The sequence below is a fragment of the Chiloscyllium plagiosum genome, unplaced genomic scaffold (genome assembly GCF_037043375.1).
Source record: "Chiloscyllium plagiosum isolate Xiang-an unplaced genomic scaffold, Cpla_swu_hap1 HiC_scaffold_25, whole genome shotgun sequence".
In the NCBI taxonomy this organism is placed as follows: Eukaryota; Metazoa; Chordata; class Chondrichthyes; order Orectolobiformes; family Hemiscylliidae; genus Chiloscyllium; species Chiloscyllium plagiosum.
The window spans coordinates 1,372,045-1,397,765 of NW_028270163.1; the positions used below are offsets into that span (position 1 = coordinate 1,372,045).

General features: G+C 43.3%; 1 protein-coding gene across 3 annotated transcripts in view; it reads left to right on the plus strand.

The window, feature by feature from the left end:
• Positions 1 to 25,721, plus strand: part of LOC122561945 (ras-related protein Rab-37) — a 253,424-nt gene that overhangs the window by 114,410 nt on the left and 113,293 nt on the right. The window contains exon 1 of one of the 3 annotated variants that reach the window (XM_043714275.2): positions 8,746 to 9,209. The exons of 1 other annotated variant lie outside the window; for it this stretch is intronic. In XM_043714275.2, the coding sequence (XP_043570210.1) occupies positions 9,090 to 9,209 (120 nt within the window). In that variant the 5' untranslated portion in view covers positions 8,746 to 9,089. Of the gene's footprint in view, positions 1 to 8,745; positions 9,210 to 25,721 lie in introns of those variants that run through there. One more of the 3 variants, XM_043714274.2, reaches the window with a different exon arrangement.

Sequence of the window (25,721 nt, forward strand, 5' to 3'; positions counted from 1 at the left end):
GGGTGCAAATAAAGAATTTTTTCCATCCCTATCTTGTACAATAAACCTATCCCTATTAATATGTGGATATTTAAAATCCAAGACAGGGCTGTCTTATTATTCTTATAATTTTCTGATATTTGATTATGCATTTTATTTTCTATCCCTGCTTGTATGTGTCGGTGCCTATAGTACATAACAAACAGCATTTTGCCCCATTTATGTTTTTCACTTCTCCCCATATGGCCTCATTTGGTGATCCTTCCAAGATATCATTCTGCCTCACTGATATAATTGATGCCTTGATCAGTATTCCAACTCCCTGCCCCTTCTACCCTCCTCTCTATCTCATCTGAATGTGCTCTAAGCAGGAATGATGTGCTGCTAATCTTGCCGATATTTGAGCCGAGGTCTTGGTCGTAGCCATGATATCAAACTCCCACATCCCTATCTATGCCTTCAGACCCTTTTGATTTGATTTGATTTATTATTGTCAAATGTACTGAGATTCAGTGAAAAATGTTGTTTTGTGTGCTATCCAGGCAAATCATATATTACATAAGCACTTCAGAATAACAGAATATAATGCAGAATATAGTGTTATAGCTACAGAAAAAGATCACCCTAATATATGAGAGGTCGATTCATTAGTCTGATAACAGCGGGGAGGAAGTTGTTCTTAAATCTGTTGGTATGTGTTTACAAACTTTTGTATCTTCTGTCAGATGAAAGAGGGTGGTAGAGATTATAACTGGGATGGGAGGGGTCCTTAATAATATCGGCCACTTTCCCAAAGCAGCGGGAAGTATAGATGGAGTCAATGGTGGAAGGTTCGTTTGCGTGATGGACTGGGCTGCAATCACAACTCATTGTAATTTCTTGAGATCTTAGCCAGAGCAGTTGCCATACCAAACCAATGATGCATTTGATAGGATGCTTTCTCAGATATTCCATTTTGCCTTGCTAAATTCTCTCCTTTTTTATCTCACCTATACTTCCTCTACTTTCCAGACTCAGTAATTTGTATTTTAACTTTTAATTCCATCCCAGCTTCTCCCCCTTCTGAACTTCTTGTCAGGATTCCATCCTTATTCATAGACTAGTCAATTCTGCCAATCTACTCTAAATCTTCCCCGCTAGCATTAGAAAACCACCCCACAAGGATGTTAGTCATGTTCCTGTTAAGAAGTAACCTGCTCAACTCATACAGGTCCCACCTCTTCCATAAATAGTCCCAATGCCTCAGGAATCTAAATCTCTTTCGGCCAAACCTCTTCAGCATGAGTGCATCTGCTCTAATCTTCTATTCCAGTACACATTACTGCATGGCACTATAGGTAATCCAGAAGTAAATACCTTTAAAGCCTTGCTTTTCAATTTTCTACCTGACTCCCTAAAGTCTGCTTCCAGGACCTTTTTACTTTCTTCCAATGTCGTTTGTCCCAACATGACCGTGCCCTCTGGCTGTTCATCCTGCCCCTTCAGAATGTCGTGCAGTCATTCTGTGACTTCATTCACCACAGGAGGCAGCATACCATCCTGGAATCATGTCTAAGGCCATAAAAGCATCTGTCTATTCTCTCATTAATAAATCTCCTACTGTTATCATTTAATCTGCTCTAGAGGAATGCTTGAGACCTAATGGAGTGAGGGAACATATGATGGATATATTAATGAAGAGTTAATTGGGCTTGAATTGTTTGTATAAATATGAGCTTTGGAGGTGAACTTTATGGAGTGTGACTCATAATGTATATTGTTGGCAACAGAGGATGCTTAAGACAAAATATGAAGTTTCAAGATATGATTACCCACAGCTGTTTGCTGAAAATGAAATGAACCAGTGGAAGAATGGAGTTACAATGTGGACCTGGGTTACTTCTTTACCAAATAGGAAGGAAGGTATGGCCTTGACACATCTGTTACCGTGTAGGGATACCATAAGAAGCGAAGTTTTTTTCAGAATTGGAGCCTGAAGTTTTGAACACAGGTGATAGTTTGCACGGATTGTTAACTTTTATGCTTAAAATTTATCAAAAATATCATCTCGTGACTGTTTATGAGGTATGGTCAGATTTTGACAAATTTAGAAGGACTGAGAACAGTGCTATGGAACATATATAATGAATTCAGTAGACTATAACACCACAGCCATTTCATTTAGAAATTCCTCAGTCTCTGCCAGTATTTAATTTATTGAGTTGTGACAAAATGTAGTACAGACATCTAATTTTGATGAGAGTATGATAGGATATGGTCTGGCAGTGTAGGATGTTCTAGCATACTGTATTGTAATGTAGTGTCAGGTAGTATAGTTACCACCTCACTGGTCTCCAAATTCAGAAATCAGGAGTTAAAATACCACCATAGAAAAATCTAGAAATGGGTATATTGTATCAGTGAAGATGACCATGAAGCAGTTGGGTTAATGTGGAAGTCCAATTGGTTGATGAAACTTCATTTTTGAAGCAAATCTGAGGCTGCTACCCAGTCTGGCTAATGCACAACTTCAGTCCCACACAAATAATATCTTCTGGAGTGACGTAGCTGCTGTCCTATTGTATCAGATTAGGGCAAATAAGAATGGCCAATAAATGCCTAATTCCTCAGCAATACCCATATTCCTATAGAAACGAATATTGAAGAACCTTGGGAGCCTCCTTTCAGTAGAGGGAGAAGTAGCAATGAAATTAAATATGGCCTCCAGTGGCCAGCACAGCATTTGTGGCATCTGATCAACAGACGCGTTTAACGACAAAGACCAGGTAGCTATGTATCTGGCCCCACACCTCAAATCCCGAGAAAACTATCCCCAATCATCCACCAATATAGGGAATGCCACAGGGCCAAGTCAGAAGATTGGGGACTTCGTATGATCAGATCCTAAGCAAGATTCCTCAATTCCTTGTGGTTCCAGATGGGGTATCCCAAATGGTTAAGTTCCTGCTCTGAGGAGCAGGAAAAGTCAATGCTTCAGGTAAAAGCTCTTCATCAGGACTGCTGAAAATGTCAATTTTCCTGCTCCTTGGATCCTGCCTGACCTGTTGTGCTTTTCCAGCACCACTTTAATCTTCACTCTGATCTCCACCATCTGCAGTACCCACTTCCATCAAAGTTAAAAATCACACAATACCAGGTTATAGTCCAACATGTTTATTTGGAAGCATTAGCTTTCGGAGCGCTGCTCCTTCGTCAGGTGGTTGTCATACTTATATGTTAAGCCCAGGAGAGTGGCCCTCCAGTGGGGTCCAAGTTGACTCCTTCTTTTGTCGCTCCCCTACAGATCCCTGTAATGACTGTTCAGATTCGTCGGTGGGCTCACTGCTGGCATCTTGAAAGAATTCCCAGAGCCTCATTCGTCACTCGTCAACTACCTGATGAAGGAGCAGCACTCTGAAAGCTAGTGCTTCCAAATAAACTGTTGGACTATAACCTGGTGTTGCATGATTTTTAACCTAATTTATCCAGGCTTTCTTCAGTTAACAAAGAGTGAGTTTATCAATTACTAGATGCAAAAATAATTGTAATGTAACACACAGTCCCACAGATTAGAAATGGGAAATAAGTCCTCAAAGATACAACTTTAAAAAATACATATACTAATCAGTCTCTGAATTGTTCTGAGTTGAATGTTGTGGCAGTTGCAATGCTGTTTACCGGTACCATCGCCATTGGTACTTGAATAGTTACTTTAATTTGCAAGTTGGTAGAGTTCTGATTCTTTTTGACCTTGTTTCCTTTTTAAGTGGCTATTAGCTGACTGGTTACTAGCACTCAAAACAGGGAAGTCTTTATGTGCAACCCAGGCATTGAATAAGGTATACTTCCATTACTCTGACCATCACAGCACACAACACTCCAATCCAGACTGACTAGTACATAAAAGAATGTTTAATCTCACTAGCACACTCCAGTAAAGTTGAAACTGGCTGCTTAGAACATATAACAGTACAGCACAGAACAGGCCCTTCAGCCCATGATGTTGTGCCGACCACTGATCCTCATGTATGCACCCTCAAATTTCCGTGACCATATGCATGTCCAACAGTCTCTTAAATGTCCCCAATGACCTTGCTTCCACAACTGCTGCTGGCAACGCATTCCATGCTCTCACAACTCTCTGTGTAAAGAACCTGCCTCTGACATTCCCTCTATACTTTCTTTCAACCAGTTTAAAACTATGACCCCTCGTATTGGGAAATAGTCTCTGGCTATCAACTCTATCTATGCCTCTTCATTATCTTGTATACCTCAATTAGGTCCCCTCTCCTCCTCCTTTTCTCCAATGAAAAAAGTCCGAGCTCAGTCAACCTCTCTTCATAAGATAAGCCCTCCAGTCCAGGCAGCATCCTGGTAAACCTCCTCTGAACCCTCTCCAAAGTATCCACATCTTTCCTATAATAGGGTGACCAGAACTGGACGCAGTATTCCAAGTGCAGTCTAACCAAAGTTTTATAGAGCTGCAACAAGATCTCATGACTCTTAAACTCAATCCCCCTGTTAATGAAAGCCAAAACACCATATGCATTCTTAATAACCTTGTCCACTTGGGTGGCCATTTTAAGGGATCTATGTACCTGCACACCAAGATCCTGCTATTCCTCCACACTGCCAAGAATCAATCCTTAATCCTGTACTCAGCTTTCAAATTCGACCTTCCAAAATGCATCACCTCGCATTTATCCAGGTTGAACTCCATCTGCCACCTCTCAGCCCATCTCTGCATCCTGTCAACTACCCCTGTACTTTTATATTCTTCAAGGGAAAAACGCAAAATGTGCCTGCCAGTTTGGACATAATCTGTAGGTGGGTGGATTGCTATTGAGCAGGCATTCATTAGCCCCTTGTTATCGTTGTAGTCACAAGAGATCAAAATCCAATCTGTTTGATTTGCCTGTTTTGAAGGGCTGCTATTTGATGTTCCCTTCACATCCATACATGTGATATTTGATGGGTCCATCTTTCTCTTAATTTATATCCGCAGCCATTTTTGGCTATATAAGCTGTCTTTCTTTCTAAAAAAAACACTTTATCTGTGCTATGACTATATCATTGTGGAGCTGGATGCACAAACTTCCCCAGTATGGATCACTGACCAGAAACATAAAGGCCCACATTAACCTCTCTCCAGGCCAGGATCACTGAAGGCAGCTGAAGTAGGGGGTCATCAGTCAATTCAGGTTATGCCAGAAATTAGCCCCCTGGGAGTGGATACATCAAAGCCTCATGAAACAGCATGATGCACTGTGCAGTGTTATAGATTCAAACCCTCTCTCATATTTCTCTCAATTTACCAGAGAATGCTGTCAGATTTGTTTTAATTAGTTGTTTTAATTTTAATTTCTAAATTAGTTTTTAAACACAACATTTTCTCCTCTTTCCCTCCCACAGGCACAAATATTAAATAATCTCTCACTTGTCAGCAGGTTATAAATATCATTTCCATTTTAACTTGGAAAGCCTGAATGAGAGTCCTGGAAGTTGCCAAGCAACAGACTGTCTCAAAAATGCTAAGACTGGACAGGTCCTGTTTAGACCACGACATGAGTTTCAATTTTGGGTTTTCAGATATTTCTGTTTTTGGTTGACAGTGATCTGACCTGCTCCAATTCCCTGATTTATTATCGAACCTTAAATTGAGATTGCCTTTCATTTGATTCCATCCTCCCTGTCTGCTGTCAGCCCTCTCCTGAAGGCTCTGATGGTTTACAATTCCACGGGATGATGATTCCTTTCTCTTCTCCCTCAACCACCACCTCAGTCCTATTCCCAGATCAGTAGTCCTCTGATGTGAGACCATTACAGACCAGGAAGCAGAGATCAAATCCAGAACTGATTTGTCCATACAGTGATACATTTCCAACAGGGTGTACTAGATCATGATTAAAAATAGGAACCCAAAATTAAAACCATAAGGTATTGGAGCAGAATTAGGTTATGTGGTCCATCAATTCTACTCCATCATTCAATCATGACTGATATGTTTCTTAACCCCATTCTCCTGCTTCCTCCCTGTAACCCTTGATCCCCTTACCAATCAAGAAATATCTATCTCTGTCTTAAATACACTCAATGACTAGGCCTCCACAGCCCTCTGCAGCAATGAGCTCCACAGAGTCACCACCTTCTGACTGAAGAAATTCTTCTGCATCTCAGTTCAAAACAGTTGTCCCTTCAGTTTGAGGCTGTGGCCTTGGGTCCTAGTCTCTCCTACCAGTGGAAATATCTTTTCCGCATCCACTCTATACAGACCTCTTGGTATTCTGGAAGTTTCTATCAGATCCCCCCCTCATCTTTTTAACCATAGATTACAGACCCAGAGTCCTCAACCTGATCCTCATATGACAAGCCCTTCAACCCTGGGACCATTCAGGTAAACCCCCATTGGACCCCTTCAAGGCGAGCACATCCTGCTTTATTTACATGGGCCCAAAGCTGCTCACAATATTCCAAATGCGGTCTGATCAGAGCCTTAGTCAGCATCAACAGTACATTCCTATTCTTGTATTCTAACCCTTTTGAAAGGAATGCTAACAGTGCATTTGCCTTCCTAATTGGCAACTGAATTTGTATGTTAACCTTAAGAGAATCCTGAACTAGGACTCCCAAGTCCCTTTGTGCCTCAGATTTTCAAAGCCTTTCCCCATTAAGAAAATAGTGTAGGCCTCTATTCTTTCCACCAAAGTACATAATCACACACTTTTCCATTGGCCACTTCCTTGCCCACTCTCCTAGCCAGTCCAAGTCTTTTCTGCAGCCTCTCTACCTCCTCAACACTACCTGTCCTTTTACCTATCTTTATGTCATCTGCAAACTTAGCCTTTGTTCCTTCTAATTCTTTATTTATGCCGGGACCTTGCCCTGAACATTATGGGCAACATTATTTAGCAGCCTCTTCTGTGATGCCTGGTCAAAGGCCTCTGGAAATTCAAATATATTACATACACTCATTCTCCTTTGTCTGACTTGCTCGATGCCTCCTCAAAAAATTCTAACAGATTTGTCAGGCATGACCTCCCCTTAATACATGTCCAAATGGTCTGCAATCTCATCATTAATAATGGACTCTGAAATCTTACCAGCGACTAAAGGTCAGGCCAACTGGCATATAGTTTTCCTTCTTCTGAATCCCTCCCTTCTTAAACAGAGATGTTACATTAGTCATTTTCCAGTCCTCTGGATCCTCCCTGGCTTCAGTGATTACTCTACCAATACTTCCACAATCTCCTCTGCTATCTCCTTCAGAACTCTGGGGTATTGTCCATCTGGTTTAGATAATTTATCACCTTCAGACCCTTCAGCTTCCCCAGCACCTTCTGCTTAGTGAAGGCCTCTATGCCCCGACTGTCTTGAAGCTCCGCCATGCTGCTGGTGTCATCCAACAAGATGGTGCAAACTACCTCGTCATTTCCTCTGCCATTTCTTTATTCACCATTATAGCTTCTCCAGACTCATTCTCCAGTGATCCAATGTCGATTCATATGGCTAAACAAACTCTTGCGATTTTCTTTTATATTACCAGCTAGCTTAATGTTATATTTCATTTTTTTAGTTAGTTACTTAAATAAACTTCAAGTATGATACAGATAGAGAGTAGGAATGGGATTGACTGGATTGTTCTATAGAGACCTGGAATAAACTCAGTGAGCTATGAAGAGTCTGCAGCACTAAGAACAAGGGAAGTATTTGGTCCCGCTGTCTATCTTCAGAATCTATAGCCTGGTCACTTTATCTCTCCAAGTTACCTGGTCTAGAAATTGGCCTCAGGAAGCAGACACCCCAATTTCACTCTCAATCCAGAAACATTTCATTGACACACAATCCAGAGCATTTGACAAATGCAAAACTGGCTTGTTCACAAGCAATTCAAGGAGAAAGGTTCAGAAGGATGAATGCTGCATTTAGATATTAGGTCAAACATATGGATAGGAGAGGGTTTAGAAGAATATGGGCCAAGTCCAGGGAAATGGGGTTAGTGGGGATAACATTTTGGTCAGTGTGGACCAGTTTGGGTGGAAGGGCCTGTCTCCATGCTGTAGGGCTCTATGATTGCACTTTCTCAATATAATCCAAAATATTTCAAATATAAGCAGAGGCAGCAAAACAAGACTCGATAAAAGGAACGAAATCAATGACTAAGTCATCTATTTATAGCTCTGTTGGGCTGAAGGGATAACCTCTCTATTCTCAAACAGAGACCACACCCACCCAAATAGGAAAACTTTAATTTGCACGCTCAAACAAAACATAAAAGTAGCCTTTTCTCTGCACCGCACTGTCAAGCTAAATTAGCAACTCAAAATTTTGGATTGGGACTTGAACCCAAAATGTACTTCGTGGACAGACCTGCTAACGGTGAGGGGGAAAGGAGGGTGATTGAAGGCAGGAACAACGAAGCAGGTTGACAGCAGGACAAAGATCACCCACTTCCGCTATATCTCTCCAACACCCACCCCATTCTCGCTTGCAATTGAAATAACCACCCACCAAGGTGTATTGGGTTAAATGTTAAGCACTGCAAGTTATGTAGGGTTACAGGGGAGGAAGCAGAGGAGGAGCCAGCAAGAAGAAACTAAGAAGAGGGAATGAAGGGGAAATAGGAGGGAGGAGCGGGAAAGAAGGAGATAAGGTGGAGTGGAGGGGCTGGGAAGAGGAAGGCGATAGGTATGGGGAGAAAGAGAGTGGGGAGGAGCCAGGGAAGGAGGTAGTTCCAGTGAAAGTGGGGGGAAGGCTGTCAGATTGAGAGCGAGGACAGCAACTTGCAGAGTTGGTTCGTGCTGTGTTTGGGAGCTCCCTGCCCTTGAGAGAGTTAAACTGAAAGTGAGTCTGTGCTTGTCTGCTGCTGACAGCCTCCTGGTCCCTCCCTCTCGGTGATCACCTGTAGCTGAGAGCGAGAGAGAGGGGGGCTCAGGCACTGAAGGTGCAGCCTGTCTATACTGGCCTCTGGGCAGTGGACAATGGCACTGCCTCTGGCCGGAGCCCACTGTCCCAGCTCCCACTGACCGACTGAGCTGCTGACTGCCCGGGAGCTCTCCCCCCTTCCGCCGCTCTGACACAGCTTTCGCTTCCAGTGTTTCTCATTCTTCCTTCTCTCTGTCTCTGGACCTGCCATGCCTCGCAAAAAGAGTTCTCATGTGAGACAGGCGAGCAGCGAGCTGCCCACCGGAGCCCCGAAATCCCCCCTTCGCCGATCCAGATCCTACAGTGATGTCCACGACCTGACCTACAAGGTTTGTAGCTCTTTATTCACTGCTAGATCTCACTTAGAGATAGAAATATAGAACAGCAAAAGATCCAGCAAACTGGGCGCTTTGGAGCTGCAAATGTTCAGCAAACAATGATTCAGCTCTTCAGTCAATGATGTGACTGTCACATCAGCAAAACAGGGAAGGAAACGCCGGGGAGAAAGGGGGCTGGGAGCTTGGCGATGAGTATTTACCTCCTGATGCTGAGCGAGCAGACCAGGTGTCTGCACATCTGTTGTCTTGGGATCTTTCAATCCAACAGGGAGTTTCAAAAAAGATCATTTCTGGAACAGTTTTTTCATTCCTGCTAAGTTTTCTTTTCAAACTTGTAATCTTGCAAGCTGGCAGGAGGCCATTCAGCCCGCCTTTTGCTTCTGCCTCCTTGAAAAATATAGCTAATCCAATTAGTCCTATTGGTGTCTTTACTGGTCACTCAGTAACTTTGGCTTGTGTTTGTCTTTGATAGGGATTGGCTTTCATTTATATACAAATGCCTGATCATTCTCCTATTCTGACTGTTACTAGGTTTTGATTCCTAATCATTACTGAGTTGAGCACAGTCAACTGGCCTCAGGGGTGAGAGAGGGAGCAGGGTGGGTGAAATGTGCTTTTTGGTTAGGGAGAAGATATCGGTGAGACCAGGATGTTTTTATTTCAAAAATGTACTTTATTCACAAAAAATACATATGTGGGCGGCACGGTGGCACAGTGGTTAGCACTGCTCCCTCACAGCACCAGAGACCCGGGTTCAATTCCCGCCTCAGGCGACTGTGTGGAGTTTGCACATTCTCCCCGTGTCGGCGTGGGTTTCCTCCGGGTGCTCCGGTTTCCTCCCACAATCCAAAAAATGTGCAGGTTAGGCAAATTGGCCACGCTAAATTGCCCGTAGTGTTAGGTGAAGGGGTAAATGTAGGGGAATGGGTCTGGATAGGTTATGCTTCGGCGGGTCGGTGTGGACTTGTTGGGCCGAAGGGCCTGTTTCCACACTGTAAGTAATCTAATCTAGTCACTAGTTTGGTTTTGTACAGTTTTAGCACATGGAAGACAAACAGACATTGAAGTTTGACTTTCCCAACAGTTCCAACAAACCCAAAGGTATTTCTTACTTCTGCAAGTTGGGAAGTGGTGGTCTCCTGTTTGAATGAGATGAGATCTGGCTACTTCAGGGGAGATGGCACTGGCACAGCCATACCGCAGTTAGGCCTAGCTCCTTCAGCACAGGAATCCTAAAATCATAAAATTCTTATGGACTTCAGTAAGACATTCAACAAGGTTCCCCATGGGAGACTGGTTAGCAAGGTTAGATCTCAGGGTGTATTCTCCCTGTATTGGGAGAACTAGCCATTTGGATACAGAACTGGCTCAAAGGTAGAAGACTCAGAGGGTTGGTAGAGGATTGTTTTTCAGACTGGAGGACTGTGACCAGTGGAGTGCCACAGGGATCGGTGCTGGGTCCTCTACGTTTTGCCATTTACATAAATGATTTGGATGTGAGCATAATAGGTACAGTTAGTAAGTTTGCAGATGACACTGAAATTGGAGGTGTAGTGGATAGTGAAGAGGGTTACCTCAGATTACAACAGGATCTTGACCAGATGGGCCAATGGGCTGAGAAGTGGCAGATGGAGTTTAATTCATATTAAAGCAAGGTGCTGCATTTTGGGAAAGCAAATCTTAGCAAGACTTACACACTTAATGGTAAGGTCCTAGGGAGTGTTGCTGAGCAAAGAGATCTTGGAGTGCAGGTTCATAGCTCCTTGAAAGTGGAGTCTCAGGTGGATAGGATAGTGAAGAAGGCGTTTGGTATGCTTTCCTTTATTGGTCAGAGTATTGAGTACAGGAGTTGGGAGGTCATGTTGCGGCTGTACAGGACATTGGTTAGGCCACTGTTGGAATATTGCGTGCAATTCTGGTCTCCTTCCTATCGGAAAGATGTTGTGAAACTTGAAAGGGTTCAGAAAAGATTTACAAGGACGTTGCCAGGGTTGGAGGATTTGAGCTATAGCAAGAGGCTGAACAGGCTGGGGCTGTTTTCCCTGGAGCGTCGGAGATTGAGGGGTGATCTTATAGAGGTTTACAAAATCATGAGGGGCATGGATAGGATAAATAGACAAAGTCTTTTCCCTGGGGTCAGAGTCCAGAACTAGAGGGCATAGGTTTAGCGCGAGAGGGGAAAGATATAAAAGATACCTAAGGGACAACTTTTTCACACAGTGGGTGGGTATGTGTATGGAATGAGCTGCCAGAGGAAGTGGTGGAGGCTGGTACAATTGCAACATTTAAGAGGCATTTGGATGGGTATATGAATAGGAAGGGTTTGGAGGGATATGGGCCGGGTGCTGGCAGGTGGGACTAGATTGTGTTGGAATATCTGGTCGGCATGGACAGGTTGGACTGAAGGGTCTGTTTCCATGTTGTACATCTCCCTGACTCTATGACTCATCCCATCATGCCTGAGTTAACTCTTTGAAAGCACCATCTAATTTATCCAAATTACCTTTCACCATCTATTTCAATTTTTTTTCCAAATCCCATTTTAAAATCCCGATATGAACTTGCTGCTTCCATCCTTTCAAACAGTGTGTCCCAGATCACAACAACTCACTGAACAAACCTACTCTCATCTCACCCTTCCTTTTCTTTGCCAAATATCTTACTTTGGTAATGTCCAGTTGCATCCACTCTGCTAGTTGACAAAGCTATCAAGGCAACATAAAAGATATCAGACAAACAGTTGGTTACTGTTGTGTTGGTTCTGAGCAAGAGAATTGTCTCCTCTTTGGTTGTATTTATTATGGTGAAGAATGTGTGGTTTCATATGCTGTCAGTTTGCAAAGAATCAATGGCACAGGTTAGATGCTGTGTAAAACTCCCCTACTCTTTTTTTTAAAACCAAAATTAAAGCTCTCTCTACACCGACCCCATCAAACACTTCCAGTTAAAAATCACAGTACACCAGGTTATAGTCCAACAGGTTTCATTGGAAGCACGAGCTATCGGAGCGCTGCTCCTTCATCAGATGGTTGTCACCTGATGAACCACTTGATGCAATCACTTGTGAAGGAGCGGCGCTCCGAAAGCTAGTGCTTCCAATGAAACCTGTTGGACTATTAACTAGTGTTGTGTGATTTTTAACTTCGTACACCCTAGTCCAACACCGGCATCTCCGAATCAAAACACTTCCAGGACAGGGAAAGCACAGGGTTAGATACAGAGTAAAGATCTCTCTACACTGTTCTATAAAACTAGATCTCAGCCATTCAGGAGCAAAATGGGAAGGCCTCCAAGCAAATAATCATGGGAATCTCACACCCCACTGCCTGTAGTTGCTGAAGGGTCAATTGAAAGTATCAAGACAAAGATGGGTTCAGGTACAGCTTGGACATGATCTGATGGTATGGTAGAATGGGATTGTTCGTCTGACTAACCTCAACCTGTGTATTGCCACAGCTGGATAAAATCCAAGTGTTTGATATTATGGGATTGGAATGGGAATGTGCCAGCCCAAAATCAGAGCTCGATACTTTGCAGCATGGGTACCAGAGAAACCAGAGAGCTAACCTGGGGTCTAAAGGTGGTAGCTGGAGCTAGACAAGAGGCTGACCAGTCAGTGATAGGAGTACACGTGGTTGGCAATGAGGAGTAGTGGGGCTGCTCCAGGGGCATGGAGTCAAATAGTTATTGAAAAATGAAGAATGTGTGTCAAGGACTTTGGATACACCCATTGGTGTTACTTATTCATGGAGGCCCTATTCTTCATTAGATTTAGAACAAACAACTCTGGGCTGAACCAAAGCGTCTTGCCTGATGTTGGGAGGCATGTTGGCTCAGTGGCTAGCACTGTTGCCTCACAGTGCCAGGGACTCTGGTTCGATTCCATCCTTGGGCTACTGTCTGTGTGGAGTTTTCACATTCTCCCTGTGTCTGTGTGAGTTTTCACCGAGTGCTCTGGTTTCCTCCCACAGTTCAAAGATGTGCAGGTTAGGCAGATTGGCCATGCCAAATCCCCCATAGTGTTCAGGGATGTGCAGGCTAGATGGGTTAGCCATGGGAAATGTAGGGGTATGGGGCATAGGTCTAGGTGGGATGCTGTTTGGTGTGGACCTGTTGGGCCAAATAGCCTGTTTCCACACTGTTGGGATTCTATGATTCTAAAACCTGATATCCATGAGGCACTGTGAGGCCACTCTAACATTGTCATTAGCCCAGTCGTTCATCTCTGGTTTAACAAAGACTGAAGGAGAACATGCCAGTAGCAATGCTACATATTCCTGAAAGTAAGGTGTCCACCTGGTGAAGCTACAAAGCAGAACAACAGAAGCACCATGCTCTAGACCAAACTAAATGATTGCACAATCAACAGGTTAGATCTAAGCTCTGCAGTCTTGCCATATCCAGCTGTGAATTGTGATAAGCAAGTAAACAACTAACAAGATGAGGAGGCTCCACAAATATCCTTATTTTCAATGATGGAGGAGCCCAGCCAGCCAGTGCAACAGATAAAGCTGAAGCATTTGCACCCATCTTCAACCTGAATTACCTCATGGATTAGACATTTCTGCCTTTCCCTATGAACCTCAACATCACAGGTGCCAGTCTGCAGCCAGTCCAAGGCATTGGGCACTGCAAAGGCTATGAGCCCTGACAGCATTCTGGCAATAGGACTGAAGACTTGTGAACTAGATAACTCTGTAGCCAAACGGTTCCAATATAATTACAACTGGTATCCATCCAGCACTGTGGAAGGTTCCTGGAGCTTGTCTTAAATGATATTAGATTAGATTCTCTACAGTGTGGAAACAGGCCCTTCGGCCCAAACAGTCCACACCGACCCTCCGAACAGCAACCCACCCAGACCCATTTCCCTCTGACTCATGCACCTAGCACTATGGGCAATTTAGCATGGCCAATTCACCTAACCTGCACATCTTTGGATTGTGGGAGGAAACTGGAGCACCCAGGGGAAACCCACGCAGACACGGGGAGAATGTGCAAACTCCGAAGTCTACAAAGAAATGAAAGATAAAGATTCTGCCATCAAACAATGGGACAAATCCAATCTGATCATTACCACCCTATCACTCTAAACGTAACCCAGTAAATTGTTGTCAGCAATTCTAGAAAGCAGCACTTACTCAGCAATAACCAGTTCACAGTTTACAGGTGCTCAGTTTGGGCTTCGCTATTCTAAATAATTCCAGATTATTATAACCTTGGTCTGAACATGAGCAAAAGAACTGAACTCTAGAAGTGAGAGTGACTGCCAATGATATCAAGGCCACATTTGACTGAATATGGCACCAAGGAGCCTTAGCAAAACTGAAATCAGTAGGAATCGGTGGCAAAACTCTCTGCTGTTTGGAGCCACATGTAGCAGAAAGGAAGATAGTTATGGCTGTTAGAGATCAATCATCTCAGCTCCAGGACATCAGTGCAGGAGCTCCTCAGAGGAGTAACCTAGACCCAACCATCTTCAGCTGCTTCGTCAATAACCTTCCCTCCATAATCAGGTCAGAAGTTGGGATGTTCACCTATGATTGCACAATGTTTAGCTCCATTCTCGATTACTCAGATACTGAAATAGTCCATCTCCAATTGCAGCAATATTCAGGTTTGGACTGACGAGTGGCAAGTAATATCCACTCCATGCAAGTGCAATGTCCATTTTCAACAAGGGAGAATTTAACCATCACTCTTTGATATTCAATGGCATACAATTTCTCAATACCCCATGATCAACATCTTGGGATGTTTCTAGATCATTGCCAAGAAACTGAACTTGGCCAGCCATAAAAATACATTGGCGACAAGAGCAGATCAGAGTTTGGGAATCCTGTAGTGAGTAATTCACTTCCTGACCAACCCAAGCCTGTCCACATCTATGGGATAGTACTCAGAGGTTGATGGAAAAGTGCTCATTGGTTTGAATGAGTGCAGCTCCAACGGCACGAAGAAAGATGGCACCATCTAAACAATCAGCCCACTTGATTAGCACCTTGTTGACCACCTTCGCTATCAGTGGGAGCAGTGAGTACCTTCTACGAGATGCACTGCAATAACTCACCCCCAGATGGACTGCACTTTCCAAATCCTTCCACTTCCATCTTGAAGGACAAGGGCAAGGGTTACATGGGAACACCATCAGCTGCAAGCTCTCCTCCAATTCACTTAACATCCTAACTTCAAAATATATCACCATTTCTTGATTTTCCTCCCTAACAATGGTCTGGTTCTGTCCACGTTACCCAGTCCACAATGGCTGAAGAAATAGACCAATCAGAAAAGAGGAGGAGGCATTGCTGGGTGATGTGGTGGAACATGTACCTGTCAGAGATCACTTGGGTAAAAGAGATCATCCCATCACAAGGAATAGGTTAGTAATGGAAAAGAACAAGGAACAATTTAAATTGAAAGAGGGCTCATTTCAGTGGTATGAGAATGGATCAAGCCAGTGTAAGACGGATTGAAATATTGATGGGAAAAACTGAATGGAACAGTAGGTGATCCAGGTTTAGACTAGGTACACTCTAACAAGTGGAAAAGGCAAGGCAACTCGAGCTAAGCCTTCTGGATGACAAGGAAGATAAAGAAGTGAATGAAAGCAGACTAGAGAGAGTATGATGTACATCAGATGAATTATTCAAATGTGAATCAGGCCAAATACAATAAGTTGAAGGAGAATTGAAGAGGAAAACAAAGACTGGCAAAGCAACAGCATAAGAATAGAATGACAGTCAATAGAGAGTGACCCTAAAAACCTTCTGGCTTGTAAATAGTAAGCAGGAAATAAGAAAGTAAGAGCTGGCGTGAAGCCAAAGAGACAAAGAAGGTACTCAGAGGTGCAGGACCAAATTAAAATATTTAATAAGTATTTTGTGTCAATATTTCCTAAGGGAGTGGATGCTGTTAAACAAAAATAGAAATTTCTGGAGAAACAGCACATCTAGCAGCATCTGTGGGAGAAAACGGAATTAACATTCCAAATCCAGCTTCCATTTCCATACAACCTTGTCATAGCAGACACTGCAAGACATGTCAGAGTGTCGACATGAGTACCACCATGGGGACAACACCCACCATGTACATGGCAGGTACTCATGTGACTTGACCAACGTTGTCTATCTGATATACTGCAGGCAAGGATGCCCTGAGACATGATACATTGACAAGACCAAACAGAGGCTACGGCAACAGATGAATGGGCACCGCACAACAATCAACAGACAGGAGTGTTCCCTCCCAGTCGGAGAGCACTTCAGTGGTCTGGGACCTTTGACCTCGGACCTTCAGGTGACCTTCCTCCAAGACAGACTTCGGGACAGGCAACAATGCAAAGTGGCCGAGCAGAGGTTGATAGCCAAGTTTGGTATCCATGGGGATGGCCTCAACCGGGACCTTGGGTTCATGTCACACTATAGGTGACCCCACTGTACTACACACATACTCTCTCTCTCTTTCTCTCTCTGACACACACACACACCCCTACAGACCCATATACTCACGCAGACCCTCTCTCATACGCTCACCCATACTCACCCTCCCACAGACTTATACCCCTTTACACTCACACACGTACACGCACTCTCTCACAGACTCTCAAAGGACCCCCTACACACAGACACATATTTGTGGGGTGAATTTGTACTTGCAGAATTATATTTTACTTTGCTCAAAAACTGCATGAATCCATATAAGATTCTGTAAATCCCTTTTTTAGATTAGAATCAGTCCAAACATTGGGACACAGACAGCCTCACACAGGGCACCTCACAGCTTCAATGCTGATATAGCACCTATTAGAATCGTAGCATCATAGAGACGTACAGCACAGAAACAGACCTTTCGGTCCAATTGTCCATGTTCACCAGATAACCCAACCAAATCTAGTCCCACCTGCCGGCATCCGGCTCATATCCCTCCAAACCCTTCCTATTCATATACCCATCCAGATACCTTTTAAATGTTGCAGTTGTACCAGCCTCCACCACTTCCTCTGGCAGCTCATTTCATACATCTATCATCCTCTGTGTGAAAATGTTGCCCCTTGGGTCTCTTTTATATCTTTCCCCTCTCACGCTAAACCTATGCCCTCTTGTTCAGGACTCCCCCGCCCCAGGGAAAAGACTTTGTCTATTTATCCTATCCATGCTCCTCATAGAACATAGAACAGTTCAGCTCACGATGTTGTGCCGACCATTGATCCTCATGTAAGGTAAACCTAATGTATGAACCCTCAAATTTCTGTGACCATATGCATTTCCAACAGTCTCTTAAATATCCCCAATTTCCTCGCTTCCACAACTGCTGCTGGAAACGCATTCCATGCTCTCACAACTCTCTGTGTAAAGAACCCGCCTCTGACATCCCCTCTATACTTTCTGCCAAACGGCTGACCCCTCGTGTTAACAATTTCTGCCCTGGGAAAAAGTCTCTGGCTATCAACTCTATCTATGCCTCTTCATTATCTTGTATACCTCAATTAGGTCCCCTCTCCTCCTCCTTTTCTCCAATGAAAAAAGTCCGAGCTCAGTCAACCTCTCTTCATAAGATAAGCCCTCCATTCCAGGCAGCATCCTGGTAAACCTCCTCTGAACCCTCTCCAAAGCATCCACATCTTCCCTATAATAGGGCGACCAGAACTGGACGCAGTATTCCAAGTGCAGTCTAACCAAAATTTTATAGAGCTGCAACAAGATCTCACGACTCTTAAACTCAATTCCCCTGTTAATGAAAGCCAAAACACCATATACTTTCTTAACAACCCTGTCCACTTGGGTGGCAATTTTAAGGGATCTATGTACCTGCACACCAAGATCCCGCTGTTCCTTCACACTGCCAAGAATCCTATCTTTAATCCTGTACTCAACTTTCAAGTTCGACCTTCCAAAATGCATCACTTCACATTTATCCAGGTTGAACTCCATCTGCCACCTCTCAGCCCATCTCTGCATCCTGTCAATGTCACGCTGCAGTCTACAACAGTCCTCTATACTGTCAACGACACCTCCAACCTTTGTGTCGTCTGCAAACTTGCTAACCCATCCTCCAATCTCCTCATCCAAGTCACTAATAAAAATTACAAAGAGTAGAGGCCCAAGAACAGAGCCCTGTGGAACACTACTCACTACTGACTTCCAGGCAGAATACTTTCCTTCCACTACCACTCGCTGTCTTCTGTCAACCAGCCAATTCTGTATCCAGACAGCTAAGTTTCCCTGTATCCCATTCCTTCTGACCTTCTGAACAAGCCTACCATGGGGAACCTTATCGAATGCCTTATAATTTTATACACCTCTATAAAGTCACCCCTCAGCCTCCGATGCTCGAGGGGTCCCCAGCCTATCAACCTTTCCCGATAGCTCAAATCCTCCAACCTTGGCAACAGCCTTGTAAATCTTTTCTGAACCCTTTCAAGTTTCACAACACCTTTTCCATAGGAAGGAAACCAGAATTGCACACGATATTCCAAAAGTGGCCTAACCAATGTCCTGCACAACCGCAACATGACCTCCCAACTTCCGTACTCAATATTCTGACCAAGAAAGGAAAGCATACCAAACACTGCCTTCACTATCCCATCTACCTGTGACTCCACTTTCAAGGAGCTATGAACCTGCACTCCAAGGTCTCTTTGTTCAGCAACACTCCCTAGGACCTTACCATTAAGTGTATAAGTCCTGCTAAGATTTGCTTTACCAAAATGCAGCACCTTTCATTTATCTAAATTAAACTTCATCTGCCACTTCTCAGCCCATTGGCCCATCTGATCAAAATCCCGTTGTAATCGGAGGTAACCTTCTTCACTGTCCACTACATCTCCAATTTTGGTATCATCTGCAAACTTACTAACTGTACCTCTTATGATCTCATCCAAATCATTTATATAAATGATGAAAAGTAGAGGACCCAGCACCAATCCTTGTCACACTCCACTAGTCACAGACCTCCAGTCTGAAAATCAACCCTCCACCACCACCCTCTGTCTTCTACTTTTCAGCTAGTTCTGTATCCAAATGGCTAGTTCTCCCTGTATTCCATGAGATCTAACCTTGCTCACCAGTCTCCTCTGGGGAACCTTGTCAAATGCTTTACTAACATATAGATCATGTCCACCACTCTGCCCTCATCAATCCTCTTTGTTACTTCTTCAAAAAACTCAATCAAATTTGTGTGATATAATTTCCCACGCACAAAGCCATGTTGACTATCCCTAATTGCTGATGAAGGGCTCCTGCCAAAAATGTCGATTTTCTTGCTCCACGGATGCTGCCTGACCTGCTGTGCATTTCCAACACCACTTTAATTTTGAATCCATCCCTAATCAGTCCTTGCCTTTCCAAATACATGTACATCCTGTCCCTTACGATTTCCTCCAACAACTTGCCCACCATCGACGTCAGGCTCACTGTCTATAGTTCCCTGGCTTGTCCTCACCACCCTTCTTAAACAGTGGCACCATGTTAGCCAACCTCCTGTCTTCCGGTACTGCACCTCTGACTATTGATGATGCAACCTATTGTTAAAGTTCACTTGAGAATGTAACTTTAAAAAAACGTTCTGGGATTTACATAGGAAAGAACTGAAACCAAAATGGTCATTCTCAAAGTTGAGAGACTTAACAAACAATCCAGGTCTTTTTCAATATGTCATTTCAGTTACATCACACTGTAAACTTTTGTAATAAATTCTGTGTCTTACAATCTTATTCTCCACAACCACCTGATGAAGGAGCAGTGCTCCAAAAGCTAGTGCTTCCAAATAAACCTGTTGGACTATAATCTGGTGTTGTGTGAATTTTAACTTTGTCCACCCCAATCCAACACTGGCACCTCCAAATCATGACCCATTTCCAGAGCACCTTTTTTCCAGCTTCTACAATTGTTTTACTTGCTGACAAAATATTAGTCAAAGTAGATTTGGTGGATGTAATAAACAGGGTGAGAATTGATTGGCAGAATGTACTGGAAAGGCTGCCCATGCTTATTGAGATGTATTTCCTGCTTTCAGTGCTTATATTGTAGTTTGGTGAGGGAGTGTGAGGATGGTGATAGTTGAAGGGCTTGGCATAATCTTCACCCTGTGCAAGAAAAGGTGCAAGGACATTCCTGGCAACTATTAACCAGATAGAAAATTAACTTTGAGAAATTTGAGCTAATTAAGGAGAAGCAGCACTGAGTTGTAAAAGGCAGATTGTGCTTGAATCTAATTGAAGTTACAGAGAAGGCTGGAGAAGGGAAAGCAGTGGATGTTGTTCATATGGATTAAAAACGTGAAATGATAAAATACCATGCAGTCTGAGAAAAGTAGGCAGCTAATGCGGGGATGCCCTGAATTGATCATGCTTGCCTATTGGTATTTCATTTTGCAAATAACTTACGTTCTCTGGAGAGAGCAGCTAGAAGGATCCTTAACACCAGACATCTCAGCTGCATAGGTGTGGGGAGAAAGAAGAGTGGAAGGGCAGTAGTAATAATGATTCCATAATCAGGAGATCAGACAGGCTTTTTTGCGTAATGGGACATGTCTCCAAGATGGTGTGTTGCCTCCCTGGTGCCAGAATACAACAAAGGAAGAACATGAAACTGAACAAGAAACCAAGGAAAGGGGGAATAGAATACAAATACAATCTAGGAAAAACATTTAAAAATGACTAAAAGCTTCCAGAAAATATTTGTCTAATACAAACGTGGGTCCACTAAAAACTGAGTGAGTAGAATTCATAATGGGTAATTGAGAAATGGCAGGAAAACTAATAATTACTTTATGTCTGTTATCACTGATGAGAAATAAGATACAAGATATCTCCCAGAACTCGGGATTCAAGGGAGAATGAGATTTAAAGGAAGTTACTAAGAAGATTGTAGTGGAGAAATTAATGGGACTGAAGGTTGATGTGTTCCTGGGACCTGATGATCTATATCTCAGAGTGTTGAAGGAGCTGGGAGTAGGGAAAGTCGATGCACTGACAATCGTCTGACAAAATTCAGAGATTTTTGAATAATTCCTGCAGATTGGAAGGTAGGAAATGTCACCCCAATATTTAAGAAAGAAAGCAAAGTGAGAAAGCAAACAGGGAGCTGCAGACCTGTCAGTCTTGGCAAAAATGCTTAAATACTATCATAAAAGACATGATAAATGGACGTGGATAAAAATTATCGATTGGGTATGATCAGCATGGATTTTTGAATATAAAATCATGTTTTACAATCTTGTTGATGTTTTATTGAAGCTGTTACTATTAAAATTGATTAAGGGAGTCAATGGACATAGTGTATTTGGATTTTCAGAAGGCTTTTGACCAGTTTCACATAGGAGGTTGGTTAGCAAAATTAAAGCGACTGTACAGGAGATAATATACTGGCATGTATTAAAATAAAGTAGCCATTGTCCTACCAGACCACAGAGCAGCTCTCTCATTACAGAGGGAGAGACAAATAGTGATTTAATCTGAGGGTCACCATGCCTCAAGAAAGGGAGAGATTGAGAAGGAGTGTCCTTAGACAGTGTGGGAATTGAACCCAAATTGTACACATTACTCTATATCAAGCCAACTGAGCTAACCAACCATTGTGGCATGGATTAAGAATCAACTAACACTCAGGAAACAGGGTTTGGCAGGCTGTGACTGCTGAAGTACCTCAGGGATTGGTATGTGAGGCCCCAGGTGTTCACAACATATATCAATGATTTGGAGGAGAGTTGAAATATAGTATTTACAGATGATGGAAAGCTCAGTGGGAATGTGTATTTCAGGGAAGATGTAAAATATTTTAGAAGGATTTGGACAGGCTTAGTGATTGAGAAAAAATATGGCAGATGGTATACAAGTGGAAAAATGTGAAGTTAAATGTTTTGATAGGAAGAACAGATGTGCACAATATGTCTTAAATAGTAAGAGGTTGGAAGGCATAGATGTACAAGGAACGTAGGTGTTCTTACTGATAAGTCACTGAAAGCACATGCAGGTGCAGCAAGCTATTAGGATGACTACTGGAATGCTGGTCTTTGTTGCACAAGGATTTGAGTACAGGAATAGTGAAGCCTTGTAGCAGTTTAGGAGCTTGTTAGACCATGCCTCCTGGTTGGGAAGTCTAGATCAAGAGGCACAATTTAAAAATAAGGGGGAATACAATTCAAATTGTAATTTGAAACCAGGATGAGCAGAAATGATTTCACTCAAAGTATGGTGAATCCTCCACCCCAGAGGGCAAAGGAAGCTCAGTCTTCTTCTGTGTTTAGGGACAGATACATTTTTGATTACCGGCAGACTTTTTCCAGATTAGAGTTGGTTGACAGGGTCTGTTCACTTGGACTCAGGGCTGGAACCATGGTTTGGACATTGGAAATCAGAGCAAAATGTTAACATTTGCCATTGATTCAAAATTTGGAGGTTAGCAATTAATGTGATGATACAAGTGAACTGCAACAACAATAGGCTCAAAGAATGGGCAAGTGACAGATGGAATTTAATATAGAAAAACACAAGGTGATGTATTTTGGCAGAAGGTATAGAGGAGTAACATGCACAGTTTGAAAAAGTTTGCAAAAACAGAGGGACTGGAGGATCTTGGACTTCTTAATTAGAGGCATTGACTGTAAGAATAGAGAAGATATTCCAGGGCTGTTGTGTTGCAGAAGTAGTATCTCTGTCTTCAAGTTTCATCAGCACAAGAGGTATGCAGTAACATCACCTGGATATGTTGATTTAGGAACAAATATGTAAGCTAGTAAACGTCTCATCAGGAAAAAAGGCCAGTTTCCAAGAATGTGGAAAGTTATTCTGAACCTTGAGAAAGCTGTGGTTAGGACACAACTAGAAGATGAGGTTTAGTTCTGGCCACCACATTTTAGGAAAGATCTGAGGCTTAAAGAACAAAGAGAAGTACAGCACAGGAACAGGCCCTTTGGCCTTAACTGGGTGGCACGGTGGCTCAGTGGTTAGCACTGGTGCCTCACAGCACCAGGATTCCAGGTTCGATTCCAGCCTCGGGCGACTGACTGTGTGGAATTTGCACATTCTCCCCGTGTTTGCGTGGGTTTCCTCCGGGTGCTCTGGTTTCCTCCCACAGTCCAAAGATGTGCAGATCAGGTGAATTGGCCATGCTAAATTGCCCATAATGCTAGGTGCATTAGACAGAGGGAAATGGATCTGGGTGGGTTATACTTCAGAGGGTCATTGTGGACTGGTTGGGCCAAAGGGCCTGTTTCCCCACTGTAGGGAACCTAATCTAAACTTAAAAACAAATATTCTGCCCTTATTCGGCCCGTATCCCTCTATTCCCTCCCTATTCATGTAACCATCCAGGTGCCTCTTAAATGTCACCAATGTGCCTGCTTCCACCAACTCTTCTAGTAATGCATTTCAGCCTCCTACCACTCTCTGCATAAAAAATCTCTCTGAATCCTTCCCCTCTCACCCTGAACCTATGCCTCCTTGGAATTGAAAAAGCCTTTGCCTCTCAAAATTTTGTAGACCTCTATCCAGTCTCCTCTCAGCCACCGTCTTTCCAGTAGAAAAAGCAATAATCTCTTTCACCTTTCCTTGCAGCCAATGCCCTCGAGACCAGCAACATCCTGGTGAACCTTCTCTGCACTCTCTCCAAAACTTCCATATCCTTCTGGTAGTGTGGCGACCAAAACTGCACACAAAACTCCAAATGGAAGGGCTTTTGTCCAAAACATCAATTTTCCTGTATCTCGGATGCTGCCTGACCTGCTGTGCTTTTCCAGCACCACACTCTCGACTCTAATCTCCAGCATCTGCAGTCCTCACTTTCACTAAAGGGTTTTATGTAGCTTTAACATGGTTTGCCAACTCTTGTACTCCATGTCCCGGCCAATGCAGGCAAGTATTCCATTTGCCTTCTTAATCTCCTTAGCCACCTGTGTTGTCACTTTTAGGGAACTGTGGACCTGCACGCCCAGATCCGTCTGTATAGAACATAGAACATAGAACATAGAACAGTACAGCACAGAACAGGCCCTTCAGCCCACGATGTTGTGCCGACAATTGATCCTCATGTATGCACCCGCAGATTTCTGTGACCATATGCATGTCCAGTAGTCTCTTAATTGTCCCCAATTACCTTGCTTCCACAACTGCTGCTGGCAACGCATTCCAGGCTCTCACAACTCTCTGTGTAAAGAACCCACCTCTGACATCCCCTCTATACTTTCCTCCAACCAGCTTAAAACTATGACCCCTCGTGTTAGCCATTTCTGCCCTTGGAAATAGTCTCTGACTATCGACTCTATCTATGCCTCTCATTATCTTGTATACCTCAATTAGGTCCCCTCTCCTCCTCCTTTTCTCCAATGAAAAAAGTCCGAGCTCAGTCAACCTCTCTTCATAAGATAAGCCCTCCAGTCCAGGCAGCATCCTGGTAAACCTCCTCTCCAAAGCATCCACATCTTTCCTATAATAGGGCGACACAGTATTCCAAGTGCGGTCTAACCAAAGTTTTATAGAGCTGCACCAAGAACTCACAACTCTTAAACTCAATCCCCCTGTTAATGAAAGCCAAAACACCATATGCTTTCTTAACAACCCTGTCCACTTGGGTGGCCATTTTAAGGGATCTATGTACCTGCACACCAAGATCTCTCTGTTCCTCCACACTGCCAAGAATCCTATCCTTAATCCTGTACCCAGCTTACAAATTCGACCTTCCAAAATGCATCATCTAGCATTTATCCAGGTTGAACTCCATGTTAATGTTCCAAAGGGTTCTATCATTTACAGTATAATTCACACCTAAATTTGATCCTCCAAAATGCATCACATTGCATTTATCTGGATTAAACTCCATCTCCATTGACAGGATGCAGAACTGGTCTGATAGAAGGGCAGTAAAGACAAGTCAGGGAACTGTAGACCGGTGAGCCTGACCTCGGTGATGGGCAAGTTGTTGGAGGGAATCCTGAAGGACAGGATGTACATGTATTTGGAAAGACAAGGACTGATTCGGGATAGTCAACATGGCTTTGTGCGTGGGAAATCATGTCTCACAAACTTGATTGAGTTTTTTGAAGAAGTCACAAAGAAGATTGATGAGGGCAGAGCAGTAGATGTGATCTATATGGACTTTAGTAAGGCGTTCGACAAGGTTCCCCATGGGAGACTGGTTAGCAAGGTTAGATCTCATGGAATACAGGGAGAACTAGCCATTTGGATACAGAACTGGCTCAAAGGTAGAAGACAGAGGGTGGTGGTGGAGGGTTGTTTTTCAGACTGGAGGTCTGTGACCAGTGGAGTGCCACAAGGATCGGTGCTGGGCCCAGTACTTTTTGTCATTTACATAAATGATTTGGATGCGAGCATAAGAGGTACAGTTAGTAAGTTTACAGACGACACCAAAATTGGAGGTGTAGTGGATAGTGAAGAGGGTTACCTCAGATTACAACAGGATCTGGACCAGATGGGCCAATGGGCTGAGAAGTGGCAAGTGGAGTTTAATTCATATTAAAGCAAGGTGCTGCATTTTGGGAAAGCAAATC